The sequence below is a fragment of the Stegastes partitus genome, unplaced genomic scaffold (assembly GCF_000690725.1).
Source record: "Stegastes partitus isolate 25-593 unplaced genomic scaffold, Stegastes_partitus-1.0.2 Scaffold168, whole genome shotgun sequence".
Taxonomy (NCBI): Eukaryota; Metazoa; Chordata; class Actinopteri; family Pomacentridae; genus Stegastes; species Stegastes partitus.
The window spans coordinates 393,592-419,390 of NW_007577899.1; the positions used below are offsets into that span (position 1 = coordinate 393,592).

The 25,799-nt window shown below is 40.8% G+C and overlaps 2 protein-coding genes and 1 long non-coding RNA gene across 3 annotated transcripts; all 3 read left to right on the forward strand.

The window, feature by feature from the left end:
• LOC103355790 (uncharacterized) lies at positions 1–2,620 on the forward strand. The gene is made up of 3 exons (XR_520111.1): positions 1–142; positions 487–548; positions 2,102–2,620. It is a non-coding gene; the product is annotated as an uncharacterized LOC103355790 (long non-coding RNA).
• Positions 2,621–6,280: 3,660 nt separating this feature from the next.
• Positions 6,281–16,763, forward strand: LOC103355792 (E3 ubiquitin/ISG15 ligase TRIM25). Its single transcript, XM_008279708.1, has 8 exons — positions 6,281–6,653; positions 7,845–8,665; positions 11,523–11,631; positions 12,428–12,523; positions 13,790–14,023; positions 14,377–14,399; positions 14,788–14,936; positions 15,306–16,763. The coding sequence occupies exons 2-8, from the start codon at positions 8,034–8,036 to the stop codon at positions 15,596–15,598; spliced, it is 1,536 nt and encodes a 511-aa protein (XP_008277930.1). The 5' UTR covers positions 6,281–6,653; positions 7,845–8,033; the 3' UTR covers positions 15,599–16,763.
• Positions 16,764–18,655: 1,892 nt separating this feature from the next.
• Positions 18,656–25,562, forward strand: mrpl48 (mitochondrial ribosomal protein L48). The gene is made up of 8 exons (XM_008279709.1): positions 18,656–18,810; positions 19,873–19,931; positions 20,990–21,021; positions 21,117–21,202; positions 21,939–22,108; positions 24,463–24,565; positions 24,673–24,762; positions 25,322–25,562. Exons 1-8 carry the CDS (start codon positions 18,790–18,792, stop codon positions 25,397–25,399), a joined length of 639 nt encoding a protein of 212 aa, XP_008277931.1. The 5' UTR covers positions 18,656–18,789; the 3' UTR covers positions 25,400–25,562.
• The last annotated feature ends 237 nt before the right edge of the window (positions 25,563–25,799 follow it).

Here is a 25,799-nt window from a genome sequence, read left to right on the forward strand (position 1 = left end):
CTGGTTCATCTGGTATGGGATCGACAAACTGTTACGTACGTAAACTACAAGAATGTAGAATATGTAGAAGGCGTGGCTGGAACTGTTTATTAACAGCATCCTCAGGCTCCTTCGTCATCCTCACCTGCTGGAACTCAAACAGGTAACAAGATTTGCAGAAACATTTATCGCTTAGTTTTCTGTGTTTTTCTTTGATTAAATGTTGGTTTCAGTAAGTTTTTGCTGTCATCCATCAATGAAATGAGCTAGCTTACTGAAGTTTACCCGAGCTTACTTACATTATCTGAACCTGTTTTCAAGATTTTCCTGTTTTTATTGGTTTGACTGTTAACATTCTGAAAATATCTACATCATATCAAAACAAAGAATTATTGCTGGAAATGTTTCAGCTTATTGATGCAGTGTTTTGATTAGTTGTCTTACGTTAGCACTGTATTTATGAATGCTTTGTTGTGACTAATGAATTTTATGTGTTTTGTCATCCAGAATCTGCCTTGAACCAAACGGACTGAACCAGAAAACAGGCTTCATCATTAGTGCCTCTGCAGGTCAGTGATTATATTCCACTCGATATTTTAGGAGACTATAAAGGGAATCATTCTCTGATAAGTCGGCCATAGTAAAGGGCTCATAAGTTGCAGCTCGCTTTAGTTGCTACTGTTTATTAATGAATATAGTGTTAGTTCAAAGATCAGAAAGTGAATTGTGAGAAAGCCTTTGAGTTTTTAGGTTGTGAAAATTCTTAAGTCTTTAATGAATGCTCATTTCTCAGTATTTTTCTGTAATTAAAAGTATTATATCCAGAATTAGGATAATATTAATTTTAAAAAGTATATGTTTATATTATATTATTAAAAACACAAAATAATAAAGGGTAGCAAAAGTCAGGCATTCCTCATTTTTGTCAAACAGGTGTAACAACAACACAAATGAACTCAACAGCCTCACAATCACAAGATGATATGATCTATGAAGTATTTCTAAATCATCCAACTACCGATAAAGCCACTAAATGCAACTTAAAACAAGCTGAGTTCTAAAATGGTCACAAAACTAACAAGAGCAAATGTTTAGGGGCTTTAAAGTTAATCATTGCTCATCGTCTTAGCGTTACGCTCCAATTAGCACTAACAAAAAGCACAGCTGAGGTTGACATTGTGAGCATTCACATTTTTGATTACATACCTTTGGGAAGTATTACAAAAATGTTTAATTTGTTCTGATTCCGTACACGAAATGTCATTCAGATCCCTAAAGCCCATACGATGCACCACTGGTTTCCTTCTGTTGATGAAGATCTTGTGCTTTTTAATTCAATTAATTTCAATTCAGTTCAATTCAATTTTATTTGTATAGCGCATATTTACAACAACAAGTCATCTCATAGCGCTTAACAAAGGCAGAGACAGAAACACCCAACAATCCAAAACATTTGGATTCCCTATAAGCTTCAGCAGTCTGCTACAGCTACAGTGGTCTGTGCTATACAAAGCAGGATTTGGGTTTAGCAAAGTAACTTCATGTTTAACTCTGGATTTTCAGTGCTACTTCTTGCCAGGATACATAGCTATTATATTTTAAAACTCCTCATATTAGTTCAGGATTATAGTTTGTTGTTGTTGTGAGTAATATGCAGCTCTACACCTGTCCACGCTAATGATTAGTCATCTGGGGCCTTTTTTATGTGAACACACTTGCAGCTGCATTCTAAAAACCTGCTTCATGTGATTGTGTTAGTTAGGCTGAGTGAAGCCAGATAACAAAAACATATCCTGATGTGTGAACTTGCTTCATAGTACAGGCCCCAGACCTTCTAGTTTTAATGTTGCAAGACATGAAATCATCTCTTTTATACAACTGGAGAGCATGTGTTGTAGCAGAACGAACTGAAAATGTTCCTCAGGTAAATAAGAGTGTTTTTGAGTTGGTGGGAGTTTTTGACACTTGTTTTGTGTGCTTCTACATCTGATAAAGATAAATAAGTTTTTTTGTTTTTTTTTTTAAAAAAAGGAGATGACAACCAATCACAACAGGATAGGTAAATGATTGCATATGTCAATTAGAAGTGATTAACATTAGTCTCTCATCATCTCTTATTCAGGTATTTGAACACTGCTGGACTTTCTTTTGGAAGCAGAAACAAAGTGGAAGAAAAAAACTTTCTTCACTTTCTAATCTAAGCTCACTGCCATGGAACATAACACAGCAGAAACTGACACTAGTGGCACCACTGATACCAGTGATGGAGCCGATGGTGAAGCGTTACCAGTAGAGATTAGACGTGATGATGTGATGAACTCTATCATGTACGTGCAACAACACCCACATTCCACCAATGCTCAACTATTCTCTTTCCTGGCTCTACTGAACGCTTATGTTCCTGAGTCCTACCTCCGGATGCGTGAGTGTCAGCGGGTCCTTGGACCACCTGATCCCATCCACGGAGGCCCTCCTTTTGAAGAAAGAATGAGGCCTTTTGCTGTCTTCATCAACACATCCAGTCCTGATGAAATACGCATCATCAACCCAGAGATTGCACAGAAGATTGTCGATGAACTGGCAACCTTGAAGATTACCAGAAGTACTACAGTGAAGAAATTCATGTCTTTACTTTGTGAAAATCCACCTGAATCATATATAGTCCAGTTCATCAAAGATTTGCTAATGAAGCGAGAAATTGGAAAGAAAGGAAAAGACAAGTTCTCAGCATTGATTGAAGATATACTGAAGGAAGAGAACTTTGACAATGCGGTCTCTGTCTTGAAAACAGCATCAGATAGATTCAGACGGAACCCCTTTTTCCCCCAAACTGCTTCTCGTCTCTGTTACATAGTAGGAGGTGTCTATGACAGAGCTGAAGAATGGGCGAAGGAAGCCATTACAAGAGATCCAGACAACTGTTATGTGGCTGACACTCTTGGACAAATTTACAAGAACCGTTTGATGAGGAAAGTTAAGCAACGGGAGGATGTTATAAAAATGGCAAGAACGGCCCTCCAAGCATTTGAACATGTGGAGGAGAAGGCTGACAAAGAAGAGAGTCCACAGATGGAGGACCCGGAAAGCACTGCAAGAGTTTCAGATTCCTTCAACAACAGAGGCCTTTTTGGTTTCATTCAGGTTGCAAGGATAGCCCATGAGAAACTCCGTGGGAACGTCCCTGCAGATATTCATCCAAACTTAGAAATGGAAGTTAAAGCCAAGTTTGATTTTTTTGAATGGTATCTAACCTACTCTAAGATTAAAATGACTCTCTCAGAGCCACAGTTCTTCTGGAAGGATGTTGCACTTTGTTACAAATACTACACTGGAGAAATAGCAGCTGAATCCACCAGCTTTCCAGGCCTTCTTGATCTTCTCAATCACGGCCTTTTCACAGCAAAGGGAAGACATGCTCGATTTTTCGAGGCTGAGAAATCAGTGTCTGCCTTTGAGACGATCCGAGACGGCTTGAGAACTGAATTTGAGGAAAATGCTGACGATGTCAAAGTAGCTGAGAGGTACATTCTCTCCAACATCCTCCTGAGCAACAAGAGGCCTGATTCTCCTCAGCTGACCCCGGTGACAGAACTCCAAGAGATACTTCACAGGTTCCTGGGTGCACAAGCTGGGTTTCAAAGACCCGAGTTTTACCTTTTGGTTCTGCTGTTGTTTTGGCCCGAGGAGCAGCTTCAGGTGACACAAGAGGAGGATGATGAAGTGAATCCAGTCGTCACAGCGGAAGATCGGCCAGAAATCTCACAGGATGAGGACACTGATGAGGAAAACGCCAGAGAAGGAGAACCTGCACAACAAGCTCTCGAAATCATGCTTGACCCAGACCTGGAACGGTGCGTCACATTCATGGAGGAAGCATTTAAGAGAGAAAATTATGCCAAGTACCTCCGAGGCCGGTACCTGCTGCCACTGTTTTTTCTGGGAAAGGGCTCTGGACTGAGCAGATGGATTCACAAATCAAGGTTGGATGCAATTGTGGAAGCAAAGGTGGACACGGAGTTAGCTGATGAACAACATGAAATCGATAAGGAGAAAATGAGGCGGATCAATGCACTCTGGCTCAGTGGCGAAGTGTGGCACATCCCACAAATCAAAGATATCCTTCTCCCAGTCCACGTAGAGCCACGCCAACGTTCAATGGGGCCACAGGAGCACAGAGAACAGGAAGTGTTTGTCTGTGCAGGGGGGAAGAAAATAAAAGCGAGAATAGAAGCTAAAGCAGACGCCTCAGGACAGACTCGGTACTATCTCGGCTTCACCATCCAGGGTCCCGTCGTCTTTGAAGTAGAAGACAGTGATTGCCAGTGAACGCTTTGGGACTGTAATGAAGACACAGCAAACCGTAGCTTGACAACATGATCAACTTAACACAGTCAAGTTTAAGGTTTACAGTAAAAAACAAACAAAAAAACAGCGACACTGTGCTTCTAGTGACATTAAAAATGATTGATTTAGGGGCAGAAAGTGACGTGAAATTGTACCCCAAACTCTGAAGGTGTTGTTTTTAAGACTAAGTTATCCAGAAAGACATTATGTTTCATCAGAACTATGTTTCCTTACTTTTGCTGCATTATTGATGGATGGGTTTTTAACACGTTCGTACAAATTCAACTTTGGATCTTTTGATATTTTTACTTACTCATGACAAAGACTACGATGATGATTCTGTCTTGGTAGCAATGTGTAGATATTGAAAATGGCGTGTAGTTAATTAACGTGTTATTAACGATTAAATCTGAATCTGACGTGACGAAGAATATAGAAAGACATTATTTTTTCCTAGTGTGTGCTTTTCATGTATTTCCTTTGATATGAATATTCAAATAATTCAAGTTATTGGGATAGTTTGCACAGTTTCTACGTATTTTTGGTGATTGTGTTCTTGGTATTTAAATGGATTATGTATATGTGTTGTTACATGCATCAGTAAGAAATAAGAATGTTTTGTGAAATTGTAATCTTGAGTGGATGCTGTTGTTTGGGCAATAAAATTCAACTTTCAATGGGATTATTTGCCTTAATCAAAGTAATAGTATCGATGCAAAAGTGTAAAAATGCTCTATTACACATAGTATTTGTTTTATTTTGTTTTATTTTGTTTATTGTTGTAGGTGGTGGAGATGGGGTTAGTTTTACCAACTGTATTCAGTTACAGAGTTCAGAAAAGTGCTTCCCAACCGAGAGGCAGCGCCTCCAAAAAGGTCACAAAGTAGATCTTGAATAATGGAAGAGGATTAAAAGAACAAACCAAAAAGCTGCCATCTAATCTTTGTTTAGTTGCACATTAGTTACTTTGAACAGTTGCTAAATATAGTGGAGTAAAAAAAGCACAACATTTTTGTCTGAAATGCAGTAAATGACAAATTTAAGGTCGCGTAAGATGGAAACACAGGTACCTGGAAATTGTACTCCAATAAAGTCATAAGCCGTGATACATGAAAAATGCACATGCATGTTCTTATCAGTCAGGTATTATGCTATTAAAGCAGGAAGAGTGGTGAGTTACTGTTAAAATTGTATGAAGTATGATTAGGACATCACATTTTTATTAGACTTTCTGAATGTGGTGAATATGTCATATTGTAGGATCTTAAACATAACACTGAAATTAATCAGGTACATTTGTATCTCATACAACATATCACGTTATACGCACACACACACACACATAGTCTTAACCTTAATATTTAACTCAGATAAGTGTGTATACTATAGATATTGCAGGTTTATTTGTATAATATATAATATTGTAGGGTCTTAAGTAAATATTTAGATCAGTCAGGTAAAATTGTACATGTGCATTTATTTCTCTACTGGACTGGACTGAGGTTGACTACATTTTATTTAATACTATAAATGTAGTGTTTTGTTTTTTTTTAATTGCGTCTAACTCCTAATAAAAGAGGTTTTGTGGAGAAGGAAGAATTTTGTAAATTTCAAATAGTTGAAATTAAAAGCAGTTTTGAAAAAAATAAAGAATTGTTGTGCACAACAGCAAAAATAAAACAGAAAAACAACAGACATGATTTTAGATCACAACACACATTCAGGGAACACAACAACAACACGTAAATCTCAGCATTCGAAAAACAGAGAGCAACGTGTCAGAGATGTCATTTGCTTTTTCCAGTTGTATTAACTAATGAATGGCATCAATAACTGCAACGTCCAATATGAATATGCAGCTATTTATAACAGCGCCCCCCTTCGTTTAGACGCCGAAGCGATTAAAGAATATTGTGTACTGTGGAGATGTCCGAGGCACCGTGAATGCAGCATTTTCCCCGCATCAACCTGCTCAGCTCCAGTCCACTAGCTGCTCGTTTGTCCGCCGCACAGGTGTGTTTGTGTTCCCTCGTCCTTTTGTGTCAAGCACCGAAGTCTCCAGATGACCAACTAAAAGCCCAATGACTGGAATATTTCCCCGGACAGGGCTGGACTGTTTGCGGACACCGTGGAACAAAAAGAAGAAGAAAAAGGCAGCGCTAACGGGTCCTATCGTCACCATGTTAGCCGGAGCACGACAGGTGCACCGCGGCTTCGAGATTTGAGACGTTAGCCGCATCCCGTGAGATACAGACCGCCTCCGCAGCTCTGGAAATCAGTGTTTCGGCTTCACACAATCCCAGCCTATATATGCCGCTAGCACCATCAAGGTAGGACGCCTGTTTTCGTCGTGTTTAGCTTATCACTGCCCCCAGCGAACTCAGCCAGGAGGGGGGAGAGATTAGTGTAGCAAGTGCGGGCAAGTTAGCTAATTGTCGGTTGACCCCTTAACAGACAGCTGGTGCAGCCGCCAGCTAGCTGCTACACCTCCGCGTTCAGAGCAGCTGTACAGGCCTCTGTGACAGGTGGAGGACTGGGAACCACTGCATGTAAACAACACACGGCAGGTTGTCTTATCTCCAACACTTTCGACCCAAGGAGGCTGCTTTGTGTGGAAGTTTGTCAGCAGGCCACAGTGTGTTTTACTTTCATTTCCATCCTCCATTGACGCACATGTAGGAGGAAGGAAGTTAGACTGTGAGCTCACACAGTGTGTCCTGTTTTCATAAAATACTTGAAATAAGTCCAGTTTTACTCAGTTACATGGGGTGTTTCTTTCCAGGATTTCCTCAAGTAGTCAGCCGTTTGTCTATCAATACATGAAAAACACTAAAAGAGGATGTACTCAAATAGTTAGCCAATTATCAGTCCTTAAAGCCAAATATGATCAGTTTACTATCACATGTCACATTTGAGACACTGGGGCTTTTTGGGCATTTTTGTTTGAAAAATGTCAGTTGAAAGTTAAAAGGAAATCTTCTGTCACACATGTGATCGATGAATCCTCTCAGGTTGTAGTTTTAATCATGCAAATGAAAAGGGCTGCAACTAACAGTGACTTCCTGTTTAGGGCTGACACTGACCCATTAGTCCATAACTATTTTCATAATTAAGCATTCCAGCTGGTCACACAGCACAAATGCCAAACATTTGCTGTTTTTCTAATGTGAGGGTTTTCACAATGAGATCTCTGCGTTTGGGGCAAAAAATGCAGTTTGTGGACATAATTTTATTACATTTTTTTAAAAACAGATTTTATCGACTAAATAATTCATCAGTAAACTGTCAAAACAACTAATGAATTTAAAGTAAATGGTGAAATTCCCTTTTAAATTATTCTCATTGTGAAGTGCTACGTTCTTGTTTTGTTGGACGATTCGCAGTGAAATAAAGCAGCAGAAACATACCGTAATCCCCACATCTGACATGTCTACACCAATAAATAAATGACTTCTACAATAAATCAGTGAGCAGAATTGTTGTCTACTGACTTTTAATAATGTGACTCTTGTTTGTTTCAGCTGCCTGACGTCTACAAAAGGCCAAGTTCTACACAGAGAAACCAGCAGACTTTCTTCATCGTTTCCTCTCCTATCCCCACCAGCTGATCCCCTTCATCCACATCTGTCCACCCTCGTCTTTCCTGTCACTTTTTCATCTCTCACCACATCTTCACCTCATTTCTGTGGCCTCACAGACTGATTATTGACATGGCCTCGGCCCAGTCAGAGCAGTCCAGCGTCCTGCAAGAGGAGCTCACCTGCCCGGTGTGCTTGGACTTGTACCGTGACCCCCACTTACTTCCTTGCGGACACAACTTCTGTAAGACCTGCCTCGATCGCCTAAAGCGACAAGCAGAGCGAGGTCGCTTCCGCTGTCCAGAGTGCCGCGACAGCCACCGGTGTAGCACCAACTTTCAGAAAAACTTCAAACTAGCCAATATTGCTGACGACTACCGCCACAGGCGCAGAGCGACCACTGCAGCTGCTACAGCTTTAAAATCCAGGGAACTGCTGTCGGCTTCTGTAGCAGCGCCGTCAGCCAGGAGTGTGTTTGCTGTTCCATGTGACTACTGCCCTTCAGTCTCCGCCGAGGCCTCAGGCATCAGCAGTGCTGTGGACGGATCCTCTGCTGCTTCTGTTTCTCAGGAAGGAAGTGACAAGCCGGAAGCTGCCGTTGCTTCGATGTTTGCTGTGAAGACGTGCTTGAAGTGCGAGGTGTCGATGTGCCAGGAGCACGTAAAGCCACATCTGGAGCTGCCAGCGTTCCGCGAGCATCCTCTCACCGAGCCCATGAATGACTTCTGGAAGAGGAAGTGCCCGGATCATGATGAGATATTTAGGTAGGACGCCTATTTGCAATGCTGATACTTTGAAAGGATGACTGTCACCTTGGAATGTTTGTCTCAGGTTCTGAAGCACGAATACTGTGATCAAACATCCACTCGATTGGCCACAAATCACTCTCTAGATAAAACACTGTTCTGATGTCTTTGAACAAGTGTGTGCTGTAAGCTACAGATGCACAATAGATTCCTGTGAACCTCATGGTGCCTGCTGATGCTGTTTCCAGTCTGAAACCGGTGCTCCCTTTAACCCAGATTTAAACTCCGTACACCGCACTGCAGATATCATGTTTGTGTTCAAGGGTTGCAACTAAATATTATTTTCCTCATCAATAATTGCAGACTTTCCTGAAATTTTCATCCCCCAACATAACCCGCGACCCCTTCTATCCCTAGCGATGGTTGGAGGATACAAGCATTGCGTGTGAATGAGCACACACACACACACACACACACACACACACACACACACACACTCTATTAGGCCTATCTAAACACCGGCACAATCGTCAACACAAAAGAACACAACGGCCTAACAACCACATCATTATTTTGTAGTAATTTAATATCAGCTAGAAGCAGAATACTTGAGTCAGAGTGATGTCTGTGTGTAAACTGTACTCAGTAAACATGCAGTACGTAGGAGCAGCAGACTCCCAGGTGATGTCTCTGTGTTCATAGAAAAAGCAGCATTTAACTGCTATTTTTATCTTTTGGAGCAAATATGGCTTTTTCTAATTATTTATACATTTTCTTTGCGCTTTAGAAATCATCTTGCAACCCTCTAAGCAGCTCATCTTCACATCCGAGCAGCTGGAACCACAAAAAAAAAAAAAAAAAGACTCAAATGATTATCAAAATACTTGCAGTTAATTTTATGCTGCTCATCTAATCAGTTAATCACCAACATGAGGCCAGTGGTTCCTGTGGCACTAAAACATGTGGTCAGCATCTTGCTTAATAATTACAACTGACGATGAGAAAGTTTTCTAATCAGTTTTCTAATCAGTTTTCTAATCAGTTTTCTAATCAGTAACATCTCGCTGAATCCAGTCTTTCTCATAACATCAGTACTGGCTCATTACTGATCCAGCTGTTCACACCGGTGTGCCCAAATACAAAAAAAAAAAAGGAATATAGGATTAAAACTGAAATGCGCTCGTAGCAGCTGCATGTTGTTTATAGTCTTGTTTGAACTGAATGTGTACGACGGTGTAAGATGATTGTAGTACATCGAACATACTCTGTTATTTGCATACTTTTATTCTTTTCATATCTCATTGGAACATTTTCACACAATAACCTACTTTTTGTCCACTCCTTTTTTTTCTGCAAGTGGTCATATTTTGTGCTGCATTGGAGCACTGCTTCATTAGTCAGTGCAGTTCTGTTTTATTAGCATATAATTATATAAACGATGGGTGTAGCCTCTGGGTCTGAAAAGTGAAGCTTAAACCTGCATTATTTCTAACATTCATGCATTAGTTTCTGGTCGTCTATGAGACAGTGAGCCTGCTTCTCACTTGAGGTCTTACCTTCTTTTAATGAGTTCATAGAGTCAATTAGGAGCAAATAATAAATCTTAAAAACTTGATTAAGACATCTCTAGACTCGATGGCTAGTTTCGAGTCTCCTTTAATACAGCACAAGGTTCCTTTTGTAAATTATGGTCCCATTTGGGGTGAAATAGACGATAAAGCAGTCCCTTTCAAAAGACCCAGATGGTGACGTCCAAAATCCAAATTCAAGGCTTCAAACGGTGGTCCACAAACCAACGGGTGGTGCCGCAGTGGCTACATCCATCGTTTACATACATGGTTTCAAGAAAATTTGTAATTTGTAGAATTTATCTGAACCCTCTTTTCACTTGGTTTGCAGTGCGCTGTTTTTGAATTTGCACATTTTGACCAGTTAGTTTATTTTTAAACAGTACAGTCGTGACTTAATAAAAATTAATAAATAGATAATCCGACTCTAAATGTATAACCTGCTTTTATGTTGAATTGTCAAGACGGAGGTCGAGATACGAGGAGGGCTTGATGCTGGAAGGGTCACTTGTTGTTAATATTCATTGTTCATAGTTGTTATAATAACTAGTGTATTGTTAGAACACTACGCATCGCTGGATTTCACACCGCATTGACCGGTGCGCTTGTGCCGGCCACTTCCACCCCGGGGGAGCGCTCCAACGGGGTGGAAGTGTCCGGAACACACAGGTAGTACTTTAGTAGCAGTCATGGTTCTGTTTCCACCATCGGTGCCGGTGGCGAGGGAGTGGCAGATACGCTCCACCGTTACCATCCATGTTTACTTCAGTAAACACTGAGCACGCTCACTGTGTGTGACGTCGTCGTGTCCTCTTCTGCGCATGCGGGACACTTTTGGGTCGTATGAAGTTCACACAGCAGATCACATACAAGTCGTATTTATTTGGAAATGTGAACGAACTCACAAAAAAATCAGATTTCACAACAAAACCTGAATTGAGCATCAAGTCCTGCAGTGTGAACGTAGCCAATCTGTGGGATTGTTCAGTCAGATAATACGTCATTATCCTGATTGGTGACATTAAATGTCATGTCGGAGTCAGAATCCAAGGCTGTCAGTATGTTGAGGCTGTTCCGTTTGTTTTTCCTAAAAACCTGCCGGATAGCAAGGTTCAGGATTGTTAAAGGTCGGATTATCGAGTCATGAATGTAACTTCAGCCCTTTCTTCTATTATTTTATTTTTATAGACCTAATTTACTATATTTTCTACCTGTTGTGATTTGGTGTTTTTCTTTTTTGCTGCTGTATCAAAATAATTTCCCAGGTCTGGGATAAATAAAGTGTTTCTATTCTATTCTAATTCCAGGTACTACTGCATGGATGACAAGATGTGTGTGTGCAACGCTTGCACCATAGAGGGATTACACTCGGGACACACAATCAAGACCCTGAAAAACACAATGAAGGATCTCAAGGTACGCTCTTCGTGACCATAGGGGTTTCTCCACAGTGTGTATTACGATTGGAACAAAGTTCTGCAAATGAGATTCCACCTGCGTGCCACACAGTCATATCTGTGGTGAGAATAGCTGTGTGGTACGTAGATGTTAGTGTGATGAAACAACCGCTTCCTAATTTAAGATGATGGCATTCTGAAGTCCGTGTGCTGGAGCTGAGTTTTGTGTCCTGTTCCGTTCAGTTGAACCACCTTTTCATGCATTGCCTTAGACGCAGCCCAGTGATGGATCTGGAATCCCGACGAATGAATACTGTCAGTTGTTAGGCTCTGTGAGGGTGAATGAAGGGACTCACGTGACTTTGTGCACTTTCTATAGGGGAGTTCAGCTCACTTCCTCTTCTTTCATTCTTCTGAACAGAATGACAATGAGATGCTTCCAGTTCATTACTCTGGATGTTCAGTCCCCAACCAAGTGGAAAATATATCATGTTGCCAACAAGGCAGGAGATTATCAAAACTCTCCAGCAATGTTTTCTGTTGTTTGCAGTCAGATGGACTGTATGCAGTAATGAAAGATGAGGAAAGATGATTATCAATTAATTGCTGAATCTTTTCTGGGTTAACAGATTTGGGTTTTTTTTCTATAAAAAGTCTATTTTTTAAGCCAGGAGCAGGCTAAAAAGCTACAGCTCTTAATGAGTGTTTGTCATGTGCACAGTGCTAATCAGTCTCCCCTTAAATCCCAACATTTAAAATGTAAAACTCTGTTGTGGCATCATTTCCATTAAACACGTGCCTCCTGTTGTTACCAGGGAACGCTGGACAAGCAGCTGTACAGGGTGGAAAGGAAGTACAGCTTGGCAGAGAAGAAACTCCAGGAGCAGAAGGAGAAGGAGAGACAGAATAAGGTAAAAACTGCACAATTTTTTAACACTTTTAATTTCACTGGTGGGCTGCATGGTGGGTCGGTGGTTAGCATCGTTGCCTCGCAGCCAGAAGGTCGCTGATTCGCGTCCCGGTGAGGACACCCGGGATCTTTCTACGTGTAGTCTCCATGTGAGATGTGGGTTCTCTCCGGGTTCTCCGACTTCCTCCCACAGTCCAGAAACATGTTGAGGTTAATTGGTGATTCTAAATTGTCCGTGGGTGTGAATGTGAGTGTGCTTGGTTGTCTGTCTCTAAGTGTAGCCCTGTGATAGACTGGTTACCTGTCCAGGTGAACCTGCCTTCACCCTGAGTCAGCTGGGATAGACTCCAGCCCCCCTGATCCTAGTGAGGATTAAACAGTGTATAGATGACGGATGGAGGAATTTCACTTGTTTTATTTTTTATCATAATCCTGGTACATCCTGAGCTTTTTGAAGAACACTGTCAGACAGCATACTGAAGACAAGAGAAGCCTTTTGGGGAAATTTTCAGCATTACAGCAGCAAACAATACTTTGCATCGACAAAATGATGATATGTTATTCAGCATCGCGTCTTGTGTAACTTCACGTTTTACACTCTCCGTATCGTCCTATGATAAACATTGTTTTCCCCCATATGTAGTTATTTTGTTATTTTGGTGTTTCCAGTTCCAGATGGAAGTCGTGCTCCGATTGTGAATTAGTGCTGCAGCTGAGGATTAGAATTCTCACTAAATGTGCTGCTTCAGAGGTCATTGTGTTTGTAGAACACCAACAAAAACTGTGAATAATTACATTTTTGCTTTACAAATTACATAGAAGGTTATGGATTGTCAAAATAGTTGCTGATTAATGTTCTGTCAGTCGATTATTCGTTGCAGCTCAAATGTGGGCGCTGCTCACTGCTCCATCTACGACTGACTTGTGTTTGTCTCTGTCAGGAAACAAAAAAGACAAATTAAAGTACACATGTTCTTCGATATGGTAAAATGTCAACTAGTAGGACTATATTCTATAAAATAGCTTCTGGAGATTTCACGATTGCACATCCTGCACATGTTTTCATTCATTAAATGCTTCTGCTGTGATATTTCAATCCTGTTGTGTTCGTTAAGCAATACCTTTATTCAGAAAGTCAAAAAACGCTAATTAACATGAATCTGATAGATCATATTCACACACAAGGTATTGAACAGTGTTGGTGAACTTCAGCTGATATTTTACTGCACTGTGTCCTCCTTCCTCCACGTCTCCTCTGCTCGTGTAGAAGTTCATGGACGACTCTGAGCAGTGCTTGACCAGACTTGGTGAGGAGATGAAGGCCAAAGTCCTCCGCTTCATCACCAGATTGCGAGAATGCACGCGCACCCACTGCGACACCAACGGGCCGGCGATTCAGAAGAACATCTCCAGGATCTGCCAGGACCAGGCCCGTCTCCAGGAGGTCCGCTGTGGCATCGAGAGCCTCATGCAGGAAAACGACCCTTTCCGCTTCATCGAGGTGAGACGCAGCAGCCGCACACACATCGCTGCCTTGCATTTTAATTAAATTGGCTTGTGGTGTGTTGTTATGAGGCTAAAACGTTCATGTGCTTTATGTGGCTCGACTGAGATGAACTCCCAAGATTTTCCAAAGTTAAGAGAGATTCATGGAACCGTTTGAGACATACGGCGGAGTTTGTCATGTCAGAAACTGATAGAACCTGTGGCAGCTTTATGTTTGTAACACAAGTACACTTTTATTAGATTCCTTCCCCCTGTGCACAGTGGTGATAAGTTATTTTTATGGCTTCAAATTTGTGTGAAACCAAGTATTTTGTGTGTTTACGCCTCTGATTTTTGTCCCATTTTCAGGCATACAAGACGACAGGAAAACAGTAAGTGCTGCTTTTGGATTTCTTCAGTTGTTTTCATGATCATGTCTCAGTTGATTAATTCATGATTGTGTCTATATGATGTCTAAAAGTAGTTTAGAATGCTGATTAAAATGTCCCACAGCCTAAAGGGATCTATTTTGACAGCTTGTTTTATTTGGCATTGATGACAAATATCATTTAAGAAGTTGTGTTTTATGATATTCCAATAGTGATTTTATTTTATTTTTATCAAAATAGTTCCCAATTATGTCTCTGTTGCTTGTTTAAGCACTAATGATTGAAGCTCTCGGTGTAATGTGATTTTTTTTATCTTTAAGAACTGATAAATGTCTTAAATCCAGTCATAAAAGCCTTTATCTGGTTGTGTGTGTGTGTGTGTGTGTTTTAGGTGCCGCAGGCAGCTCAGGAAAACCATGTTCTACCCGGAGTACGTCGACATGGAGACGGAGGTTCTTGGAGTGATGATGGAGGAGGAAATGAGAAAATTCCTGGATGAAGAACTACCGTGTCACATTGTTGCTGCCATTAACTCCCTCTGTAAGACATTTCTGTCAGAAACACTGAGCACTGATCAGTCAAGGCTAAATGACTTCCACTGAAAGCTATCTGAGAGAATAGTTGGTTTTTGTTTTCTTCACTTCCGCTGCAGCATTTTAATGAAATTCTGACCCCCCTTTAGTCACGGACACCTTTTATTAATTTGACAGCATCTGAGAGATAAATGTTCTACATACTATGCTAATATGTACTTGTCTGGACTGGTCGGTTTCTAAAAGCTGTTTGACTTTAGAGGGGTTTTTGTCAATAGATACCCTTTTTCCAATAACAAATGTATAAAATAATAAAACATCAGAGCTCAAGGGCTCACCAAACTTCTTTTTCTTTTTTCATCTGTCCACCCTTCAGGTCACCTTCCAGACCTCGAGGAAGAGGAGGAGCAGGATGATAACGAGGAAGAGGCTGCGGAGGAGGAGGAGGAGGACGACGATGACGACCTGGATGACAGCAGCGAGGAGGAAATGAGGAGTGAGGGGGAGGAGGAGGAGGACGAAGAGGAGGAAGACGAGGACGCGCATGATCAGAGCGAGCTGGCCGATGATCTGTACAGCCCCGGAGAGGAGGAGGAAGAGGAGGAGGAGGAAGAAGATGACGAGGTCGAGGACGGAGAGGAGGAGGACGAGGAGGAGAGAGGGGTTTAACCAAGGATGGGATTTATATACATATATTTTTACACCTAGTAAAGCACTATAAATTTGATCCTTAACCGTGAGCGAGTGCCACAGATGTTCTGACGTCTGTTTTAGCGCTGCACTCATCTTCTCTTTGAATGTCTCATGTACAGAAAAGGACTCGAGCTGCTGCCACATTTTGCCTCAAACCCTCCCACAACATTCAGAGACAGACAAGAGCTTTGATCCAGCAGGACTTCAGACTAACTGTACCGATGTGACTCTCATGCTAAACCTGTGTTGCATACTACTAAACGTAATTAAGGTGCTTTTTATTCGAAGGCATTTGCTGTATACAGTACGCACACACGTGAATGTGAATGTATAATGACAGAATGTGGCTGGAAGGAATCAAACTAAATTTGGCCAAACCTTTGCATGTCTGCGATGCTGGATTTTCTACCCCTTGTTACCAAAGTGTGACAAATTTGCCTACAAAATATTGCGAGATTTAATTTGTTTAGAGAGCTTTCTCCTGAATTTTTGATACAAAAACTGGTGCAGAGAAAAGTCGTTCACAGACACAGCTTCTAAAATATGTGTTCCCTCAATTCAACAAGCATCGATAAGAGAAAGTTTGATTTTCCCAGTTTTCCATCACCACAGAAAGCCTTTTGATGAGCATTTTTGAGAAACAGCTAGAAGACAGAAAGTCGAGCAAATACACCAGGCCAGCAACAGTCCACTGGAACAAGTCCTGTGTGTGGGGTTGTGATTGTTTCATGCAGGAGTTAAACATTGCAAGCCAAAGAGAAAGGGTGTGTGTGAGTGTGTGTGCATGGATACAGTCAGAAGTTCGTCTGCTTGGCATGATGTTAGAAAAAGAAATGCAATGTGTTAACAAGTGTTTACATAGGCTGCAGAATGACTTCGCTTTTCATAGTTATGCTTTAAAAGCAGGTAATGCATCGTTTAAAACATGTCAAATGTTCCTATGCACAGTTCATACATGATTCTTAAAATACTGGTTTCAGGAGACGTGGAATTTTGCACTTTACTACAAAAATGCTATGTTAGGCCTGAACTATTTGAATGTTAAAAGTAGATTTTCATTTTGATACGAGTGATATTGTGAGGGGCCAAACTGATGAAATAACTACGTAATAATAATAATAAAGGCTGTTGAATGTGCACAGTTATCACGTTGTTCTTCATGACACTTCTGCACAGTTTTACTTTGATGTGACTGATCTGTGGAAGTCCTTTTCTACACTTTTGCCATTTTGAGAGGGGATCTGTCAGCTCATTAAAAATTAGTCAACTCATCAGAACAAGTGCAATATGTTAAATGTCAGCAGGAAAGAATTGGTTTCCTCTTTCCAGTAACTTTAAATTGGATACAAGATGCAAAGGTGTTATTTATGATATCTCCCACGATCTTTTTCCATCTCCGCTTCGTTTAAAGGTTTCACTGTTGCTTTAATTAATTTCCAGTGAGATGGGACGATATACCGTCTGTTCAGAGTTGCTAGAATTGGGTCAACGATATAAATGTCAGATGCATCAAATAAGTCTTCTAAACATCTGAGTTTGGCACTTAAGAGTCCAGTTTAGGTGTGGGATTGCTTCTGACCAACGTGAAAAGAGTGTTAAAGAATCAGTAGCGTGTGTTTATTGTGGAGGAGAAATCACCCTTTTCCATTTCAAGGTATCTCCTTTCAGCTGTTACCCGACGTCATCCCAGATTATCCTGTAGGTTAAAGCAGCATCTTTCACCATCTTTGGTCTCTGCTCCCCTTTAACTTTCACACACCTGAGCCCTGTCTCCATGTTTAGGCCTTATCTGGCCTTGCTTTCCGACAGACAGGAGCTACCGTAGTATGAGGAAGACGTGATAGATCTCTCTGTTCTAGTCAAGGTTAGACTTGTCTGTTTCTAAACATACTGAGCAGACGAGCTGTCTCCATGCTGGTCCGTAGTCTCAATCCGACTCCCTCAACTAGAGGACAATATCAGCCTAACGGTAAGAGAAGATCCTTTGGATTGATGCTGACGCTGCTTGCATGAACTGCTGCTCTGTTGGTGTGACTTCTCCCGTTATCGGTAAACATTAATACAACATAAGACATAAGAGTCTCCAGTGTGTCTCTGTGTGTCTGCCTCCTTATCCTCCAGCAACCTCTCTGATTTCCACAACATTTATATGTGAGTGTCAAACACAGTATTACCATAGTATCTGTAAACATCAGGCCGGATTAAACTGCAAACATTTGTTTTGGTCACAATTATTAGGTTGCAAGAAATGTTGAAGTTTTACAAAGACACACTTTTGCTGTTACCACAAACATAAAGTTCATAAATCTTGATGAAAGCAGCTGTAGATTAACATCTGTTTACTTAAGTATTATATAAATGTATTGCCTAACTTCTTTATTCAAGGATTTTTTTCTGAGCCCTATTTATTTGTTTGCTAGGATTATCTATGTATCTATCGATCTATCTATCGATCTATCTATCTATCGATCTATCTATCGATCTATCTATGAATTTGTTCATTTACAGGTAAATAGAATGGCATACCTTAGATTGTTTTCAACCACGTTGCTTTTGCTGCTGGATACAGCTTTAAGGTAACAGCTGAATTTAGAATGCAGTTTTCCACCTGCCGGAAAGTGACTGCAGCACTTCCATTGAGACTGAAATGTAATTACTGCACCAGGATGACTTGATCTCATTCATGGGGACTAAATTCTAAGATTAAAGCTACTTAGATAACGGCAAAAGAGAAAATCTTAGTTTTATTTGCAAAACCCTTCATGGTAGTTACAGTCTAAATCAGGGTGTTAGATAGTATTGCCTATTATAACTCTAAACACCAGGACTGATTTCTCTATAAACTGCAGCTTGTTTGGTTATGAGAAATGTTTTACATAGATTCACTTTTCCTGTAAGATTCCGTGTTTTTTTTTCTTTCTTTCTTTTTTTTCTCCAGTTTTATGTTTGTTTGTACAAATCGGCTCATACTGCTCTGTCCCGGAACGCTTGTCGTTGTGTGTTTAGCCGACGGACATAATAGGTGACGGACCGGTTTCCGCAGAGCTCTTCCGGGGTCGGCAGTGGTGCACGAGTTTGGAGTCTGTTTATCCATGTTATGCTGTTAAGTCACTGAGTGCCCTGTCCAAGTCCACGGTGTGTGTTTTTCGGTGACCACGGGCTGAGTTATGAACCCGCTCCTCCGACAGGTAACGGAGCTTTAGTTTTCTCTCTGCTAATTGTTAGCTTGCTCCTTTCTGTCAGCTAAATGTTTGCTAACTTCACAGAGGTCACCACGTCCAGCTGTGGTTATGCTAACGCTGCTACGAGCTTGTTGTAGCGTTGTTAAGTTCGCTTTATCAAAGCTAAAGTCAACACGAGCCTCTGTCAAACTGTGTAGCTCCTTTTTGTGCCTCGTGTAACGTGTTTCCTGCTTCACAATAGCTAATTGAAAGAGCTAATTAAGCCAGGTCACGTGGGGTGCCTCCCCTCAGGTGTGCAGCCTGCATGTCCAGCTCGTGTTTCCAGCGGTTTACAGAAGTCGAGTCACCGTTAGTTGATTTTGTAGTGCTCATGCTCAAACAAATCAGTTGTCTTGTTCCATGTAGTGGTACAGTTGGTCAACATTGTCTTCTCTGTAGCAGAAACATTTCCACACAGCTGATTTTTATGCAACTAAATTTTCCTTTTCTGCAAAGTTCCTTCCTTATTTTGCTGTGCACATGTAGAGCCTGGATGCCAATAAACTCTTCGTCTTCAGTTTAAAATTTAACAAGAATGTAACCCAGAATTATTCATGTTTTTATTAGACACACGGCTCGTGCAGATTAGTCATTGAAAACCAGAAACGTTTTGTTTTTGCAATAAGCATGTGACAGAAAACGCAGAGTTCAAGCAGCAGGTTACGATTCAAAATGGAATATAAGCTGAAATCCTCTCAGTCATTCGTCATTGCTGTCAGATGCTTGTTACTGACTGAGATCACAACAGTGTGTGTATGTTTGAGGGATGATTGAGTTCACCACTAAAGATCCAGTAGTTGCATGAGGTCATCATTCATATTCATATTTTGGCATTTAAAAAGACCCAGTGCTGAAGGAACAACAGCCTGTTAGAGGTTTTGTTGAGTTTATGAGTAGCAGTATTGTTTTATTACAGATGGTAGGCAGGTTAGCTGGACTGCGGTCAGAACAAGCAATGCTGTTTAAACTTATATTATATATGATAAACGTACATAAATATGACAGCTCATGTCGTTCTATCTTGTCCAGTTGCAGATGTCTGTCACACGGCCGGCGCTGGTGTTGAATCAAGCACTTACGTTATGCAGGTAAGCCATTGCAGTCGTATTTATTTCTGGTTTGGTAGGATGGTTCAGTGACGGCTCTAATGTACACTGGATATGAAAAAAAAAGTTTTACGTACTCCGGTTAAAAGGGCAGCTGTAAGTGAATGAAACTGACATAAATCATTTGCTTTTCTACATTTTATTGTGAAATTGCAATGTCTAAATTGTGGTGAAAAGCCAATCTGAAAGAGTTAGAATGTGTTTGCAAGGAAGAAAAATATTGGTAAGTTGAGATGCACCAAACAGATCAAGTGTCGGATCATGATTGATTCTAACGAGGAAGTTAGTGTTAGTTTAGGGGTGTGCACGCTTATGCAACCATATTATTATTCGATTCTTGTCGTTTTTCACTTTAATTTCTAGGTTGCAATTTCACAATAAAGGTTGAAAAGGTCTATCGGTTTCACATTTTTTGATTTTCATTATTATTATTTAAACCCTGTCGTTTTGGGTGTGAAGACTTTATATATCCATTGTGTGCAGTGACATCATTTGTAACTGCTGAGATTTGGGAAAACGGCGACAATGAAGTGCGACAGGATGAACAAAGTGTTTGCAGATGATCAGACAGGTTGTGAAGGAGCCAGATTATCCAAACTACGACTGTGAGTGAGATCACATGTAATGTAAAAATGATGCTACACAAGAACACTTTACACACATCTACAAGTAGTGTGGGCAGTCATCTTCATTTTGTCTTCTGAATATGTTTGGCTGACACGAGGCTGAGCTATAAACGTACCTGTCAGAAAAACTCGTGTCTCTGTGTTGCCAAGCTTCTCTTCAGTAATGTCGCTGCAGTCCCAGGTCTCAGCAGTTCGCTCAGTGATAGTCATATTATTAACAGTACCAAAGATGGAAAGGCCTCCTCTGTTCTCGCCAGCCCTACGAGATGGAGCTTTGCATGTTGAGGAACATTTAAACTAAATTTTTATGTTTTTTCCAAAATGGCTCTGAAGAGATCCTGTTGAGATTAATACGCTCTCTCAAGTAATAACTGATTCTGACTACTTGTTGTTTTATTTGTTTAATCTTTAAAGGGCCACACCATCCATCCAGCATCCTGTTTGGTGTAAGTATCGAAAGACTGGTATGAATAAATCACTTGTCCTGGACATCTGCCAGATAGTCTCGCCTTGCTACGCAATATGTTTATTTGTCCTCCAGGCACGGCTTCTGCAAATGAAAGACAGTACAGGAGCATGCCAACCCACAGGATTGGAAGGTGGAAGTATCTTGTACCTAAACAAGCGGTAAGACTCGTGAGACCAGATCACAACGGGGGGCGTAACGTCAAAAATGCTGCAAAGCCTGTCTCTTAAAATACAATTCAAGTGTCCTGTTTTCTCGTATTTTCGATTGTAAATGATTAACAGGGACAAAAATGTTTGGAATTGGTTCAATATTTAACGAGTACGCTCTAACTGACGACCTTGAAACGCTGCGGTGCAAACATGAGGCATTTGTACAGACACGGCCTTGCTGAGAGATTGTTTTTACTGTTACTGTCATACTTTCCTGTGTAGTGATGCGACATCAGTGAAATAACTTGAGCGGATGACATTACTCCGCTCTGTCTGCAGCAGGTCGCGACTGTGGTTGTGTTTCTTTGGCCAAATTGTGATTTGATTTTTGAAGTCAAGCTTTAGTTTAATATTCACTGAGTAATACAGTTAAAATATTTCCCAACAGTGAACATTTCGGACTTTGATTTTGAACAGTCCCCGAGTTATTGTCCATTAAACAGCCTCACATTTCAAAACCTGCTGAAAGTGGATCAATGGGATTTATCTGGAAAAGTACTTGATATATCAAACAAAAAATTCACAAGTATCTTCATAAATAACCAGAAGTTGTGCTCGAAAGATTTCAGGCAAATTGATTTTAAAAAGATGTCAAATGATCGGAGCTGAAACTTCTGAGTCATATGTGTCATCTGGACAAAAAGCTTTAACAGTTTACCTGAATGTTTGGCTCTTTTTGTTTCAGCCAAAGAAAAAGAAAGACAGACACAAGATGAAACCGATCATTCCTGCGACGAACAGAGCATACGGGACTCTGAATGTGACGGTGTCGGGTTACGACATGACAATGGTGGAGCACTACTCCCAGTACATCCACAACCTCTGCAACCGACTCGGCGTCCAAGTGGCAGAAAGGTGAGAACACAACTGCACATCCTGATGTTTGTCAGGGACACAAAGACAAAACTACAGCCGTCCAAACTCTCCCTTCATGAGTGTTGTATTGTTGAGTATTTGTTGAGCTGTTTCCGAGAGGTGTTGATTCAACGTTCGTAGTTTTGGAGGCTGCAGTTTGTTGTTGATGATGTTTCTCTTATTTAGCCTCATCATTGATATAAATGAGGCCGGCGTGACTCCTGAGTGAGACCATTTTGCTTTGTGCTTTGTGTGTATTTGTCTGCTGTGTGAGCTCCTGCGAGGTTGTGGCTACCCTGTAAGATTGTGTCACTGGCTGCAGTTTGGTGTTTGATCTTAGCTTTTATTGCATTTTGTGCGTAAGCTGCATGTATCAGTGGCATTTACACAGATTTGAGTTGTTTTCGCCTGATCAGAATCAGATATTATTTTCATTACACGCACGTTTCCCGTCCAAGAATAAAGATAGAAATATAATCAGAGTAAAATCAAGAATAAAAAGATAAATAGAAGGTAATCGATAAATAAATGTCAAAGTACAATAAATATCAACCTCTAAAAACCCACGTGTTTACTCATATATATATATATATATATATATATATATATATATATATATATATACATACACACACACACACACACACACAGTTAAGGTGCAGATTGTATGAAGATTTGTGCAAAATCAGTGTCCAGTATCATACTTAAAGTGGCAGCAATGACTTCCTGTGTGGCTCTGTGGTGCAGCGAGGCAGCTACAGTCTCCTGCTGCTGGTCAGCATGTTGTGGAGAGGATGAGAAGGAAAGTCCAGAACGGTCCTGATTTTGGACAACATCCTCCCCTCAGACACCACCGTCAGAGAGTCCAGTGATTAGAGACAATAGTAGGCCACAGTGTTTGCTTTTTTAATGTGCTTTGTTGGGGTTGCTACCTTCTGGTAATGCTGCTTCATGTCAGACATTATTATCCCACCAAACAATGCTGATGCCAAGTCTGAGCAAAACCACGTGTGGCATCAGGTTTGGTTTGGTGACAGCTCAGTAGGTTGTTTGATTTTTGAATTCAGTGGTCGGAAACCCATATTTGAAACATCTTTGTAGTTTGTAATCTAAATTTGGAATAAAACTTAAAATCTTGGTGTCAGTTCAATGCGTTTTTTCGACATTTATCCTGTTTTTTTATTGGTTATTACTCATGATGTGTGACCAATCAGATGGTGCTGTGGGCGAGATATTGTTCAAGATCACAGACAGAAGTGGCACATTTGGATTTTAATTTATCCTCGTGGTAAATAGAATGACACTGTCGAGCCCTATTGACCAGTCAGTAATAAACCCACTTCTAGTCCCTGCTGCTCCACATCCGTCATCCAGGCACATGCTGAGCGGAAAAGAGCTCAGTTTGGGAGGACGTAATAATGATCTAACGCACCTGAACAGCAAAACAAATTCAGGGCACCAGTGGAAGCAAAGTAAGAAGCTAGTCTGGAGCACTGGGAGGACAAAATGGTAGAAACATCTGTCAGTGATTCAGCTGCACAATTCACTCGTAGCCTCTTTAAAACAGTACAACCTTCAGAGTTATCTGCAGGCCTGTTGTTTTTAGACACATTAGTTTTTATCTTGGTGTACCTAATGAACTGACATGTCGGTGTACAGCTCAGTTATAGAATTATTTGATCAGGAAATCACACTGATGAGAGGTACTTGTGACCATCTGAAATGAGATAATTTACTGTTAACATTGTATATGTTGTGTGTTATTTACTTTTTTTTATAATTTCTCTTAAAACTGATGCTGATCACATATTAGGTTTACCTAAAAGCCTGTATTTGGATAAACGTAGGCTTGTTGCAGTTCCTTTTCCCAGATGGGATGAGTGACGTGACAGAAATGAAAATGAGCTCACTGTAGCCAGGACAGCTCTGGAAAAGAATCAAGGAATCGCACACAGTTGATCAGTTTACTCCCTTTATTTAAGGCATTTCTGCACTCACACCATCACCAGGAGGAATCAATAAAATGTATACAAACATAAATCAAACTGATTAAACTTAGGCAGATGTCTAAAGATGGACTGCATGTTAACATTCTAGGCTTCATCCAAAAAAAGAAAGAAAGAAAGAAATACATAGAAACCTAAATCACTTAGAATGAGCTCCTCCAGTCGTCAACAAGAATACATTTACAAGTCCTAAAAGATAAACTGTGTAGTAAAACATTAATATGCAAAAACAAAATATATTGTCGATTCATTGATTTCACTTTGTCACCTTTGCAGTCCAGTAAAAAGCTGCGTTCATGCTCTCTGTGCTGTCATGATGTTTTCTATATGACTGCCGTCCACATACAGCTTCGCTTTACCAACCAAGACCACAGAGGTGATGCTGGTACACGAGCAGGGCACCAAGATGGAGGCTGATGCCGTCCTAAAGACTCATCAAAGAGTTGTCCAGGTAGAACTCACTTTTCTTTTTAATCCACTGTAAGTCTCCATTATTGGAGGCTTTGTTTTTGTCCTGAGGAATTTCAAGGACCCGACTGTTGAATTGTGTTTTTCCAGATGAGCAGCCTCAACGCCGCTCTGAGCTCCGTCTTCATGGATGTTCTGCTGAAGAATCAACCAGAGGGAGTCCAACTGTCTGTGAAGGAGGTGAGTTAGCATGAGCACGACTGATTCTAGGTCAGGGTTAGTGTTAGACCTGCGACTAACAGACACTAGGGCACTATTATTAATTGTATTGGCTGTGTAGTGATGAATACGTGGTTTGTAGCACTCAAGTAGCAGACAGATATGTAAGTCTGTCTTTGTCTCTCAGTGCTGCCCTTTTGTCAGTTAGGTGTGTCCTCGCGCTCTCAAACTTTCTGCTCTCGGTCTCAGATTTCCCCAATTCCAGGTATCTTAACCAATTCAATCATTGCTGCGTCATTGCACGAGCGCTCACTTTACTAGTTACAGCGTCCCCTGCAGGTGGAACAGGTTCATCACCTCCTGCCCTCCAGGGCTCATTATATGTACCTCACTTGTTTATTTGTAGGACTTAATGCTCCAACATGGACGTGTAACTGCCTCGATCAATAAAATCACCAAAATAACCACAAGCAATGTTTGTCCTGTTAGATATTCTGTTTACACTGACAATCTGTAACAACCCTACAACAGAACAACCACCGAATTGGAGTATCTCACCTCTGTCCTCCCTCTGTTTCAGCAAACCGAGGCTGACTATCGCGCACGCTTCAAGGAACGTCCAGAGCTGCTGGGGCTCATGGCTCAGATCAACAAATAGGAGCTTTTCTAGTGCGACTCTCCTCATTTCCAAAACTGTACGTGACACCAACTTCCCACCTCGTTAGCAGTCTGAATTTATTTATTGCCTGAAATAACTGTACTTATTTGTATTTGACATTTCTTTTGTGACCTTTGGGAAATAAAACCTAACCTAAACCATTTCCATATTTCTGCTCCTTTATTGTAAATTTAGAAACGCCAACACACACACACACACACACACACACACACACACACACACACACACACACACACACAGACTAATCCCTGCCACACAATCAACTTTAATAAACAACAATCTAGCAAAGGCAACAGAACTCAGTTTGAAGGTGTCGGTGGGGCTCTTTAGGTCAGAAATACTTTCTTCCAACTTAGAAAAGGAAAACCATGCCACTCAA

Bases quoted from the DNA above. Each gene is read 5' to 3' on its own strand.
- LOC103355792 (XM_008279708.1), top strand. From the start codon at position 8,034: ATGGCCTCGGCCCAGTCAGAGCAGTCCAGCGTCCTGCAAGAGGAGCTC. The intron at 14,400-14,787 runs GTAAGTGCTGCT...TGTGTGTTTTAG, and splicing joins TACAAGACGACAGGAAAACA to GTGCCGCAGGCAGCTCAGGA. The intron at 14,937-15,305 runs GTAAGACATTTC...TCCACCCTTCAG, and splicing joins TGCTGCCATTAACTCCCTCT to GTCACCTTCCAGACCTCGAG.
- mrpl48 (XM_008279709.1), top strand. From the start codon at position 18,790: ATGAACCCGCTCCTCCGACAG. The intron at 21,022-21,116 runs GTAAGTATCGAA...TTTGTCCTCCAG, and splicing joins CATCCAGCATCCTGTTTGGT to GCACGGCTTCTGCAAATGAA. The intron at 22,109-24,462 runs GTGAGAACACAA...GTCCACATACAG, and splicing joins GGCGTCCAAGTGGCAGAAAG to CTTCGCTTTACCAACCAAGA.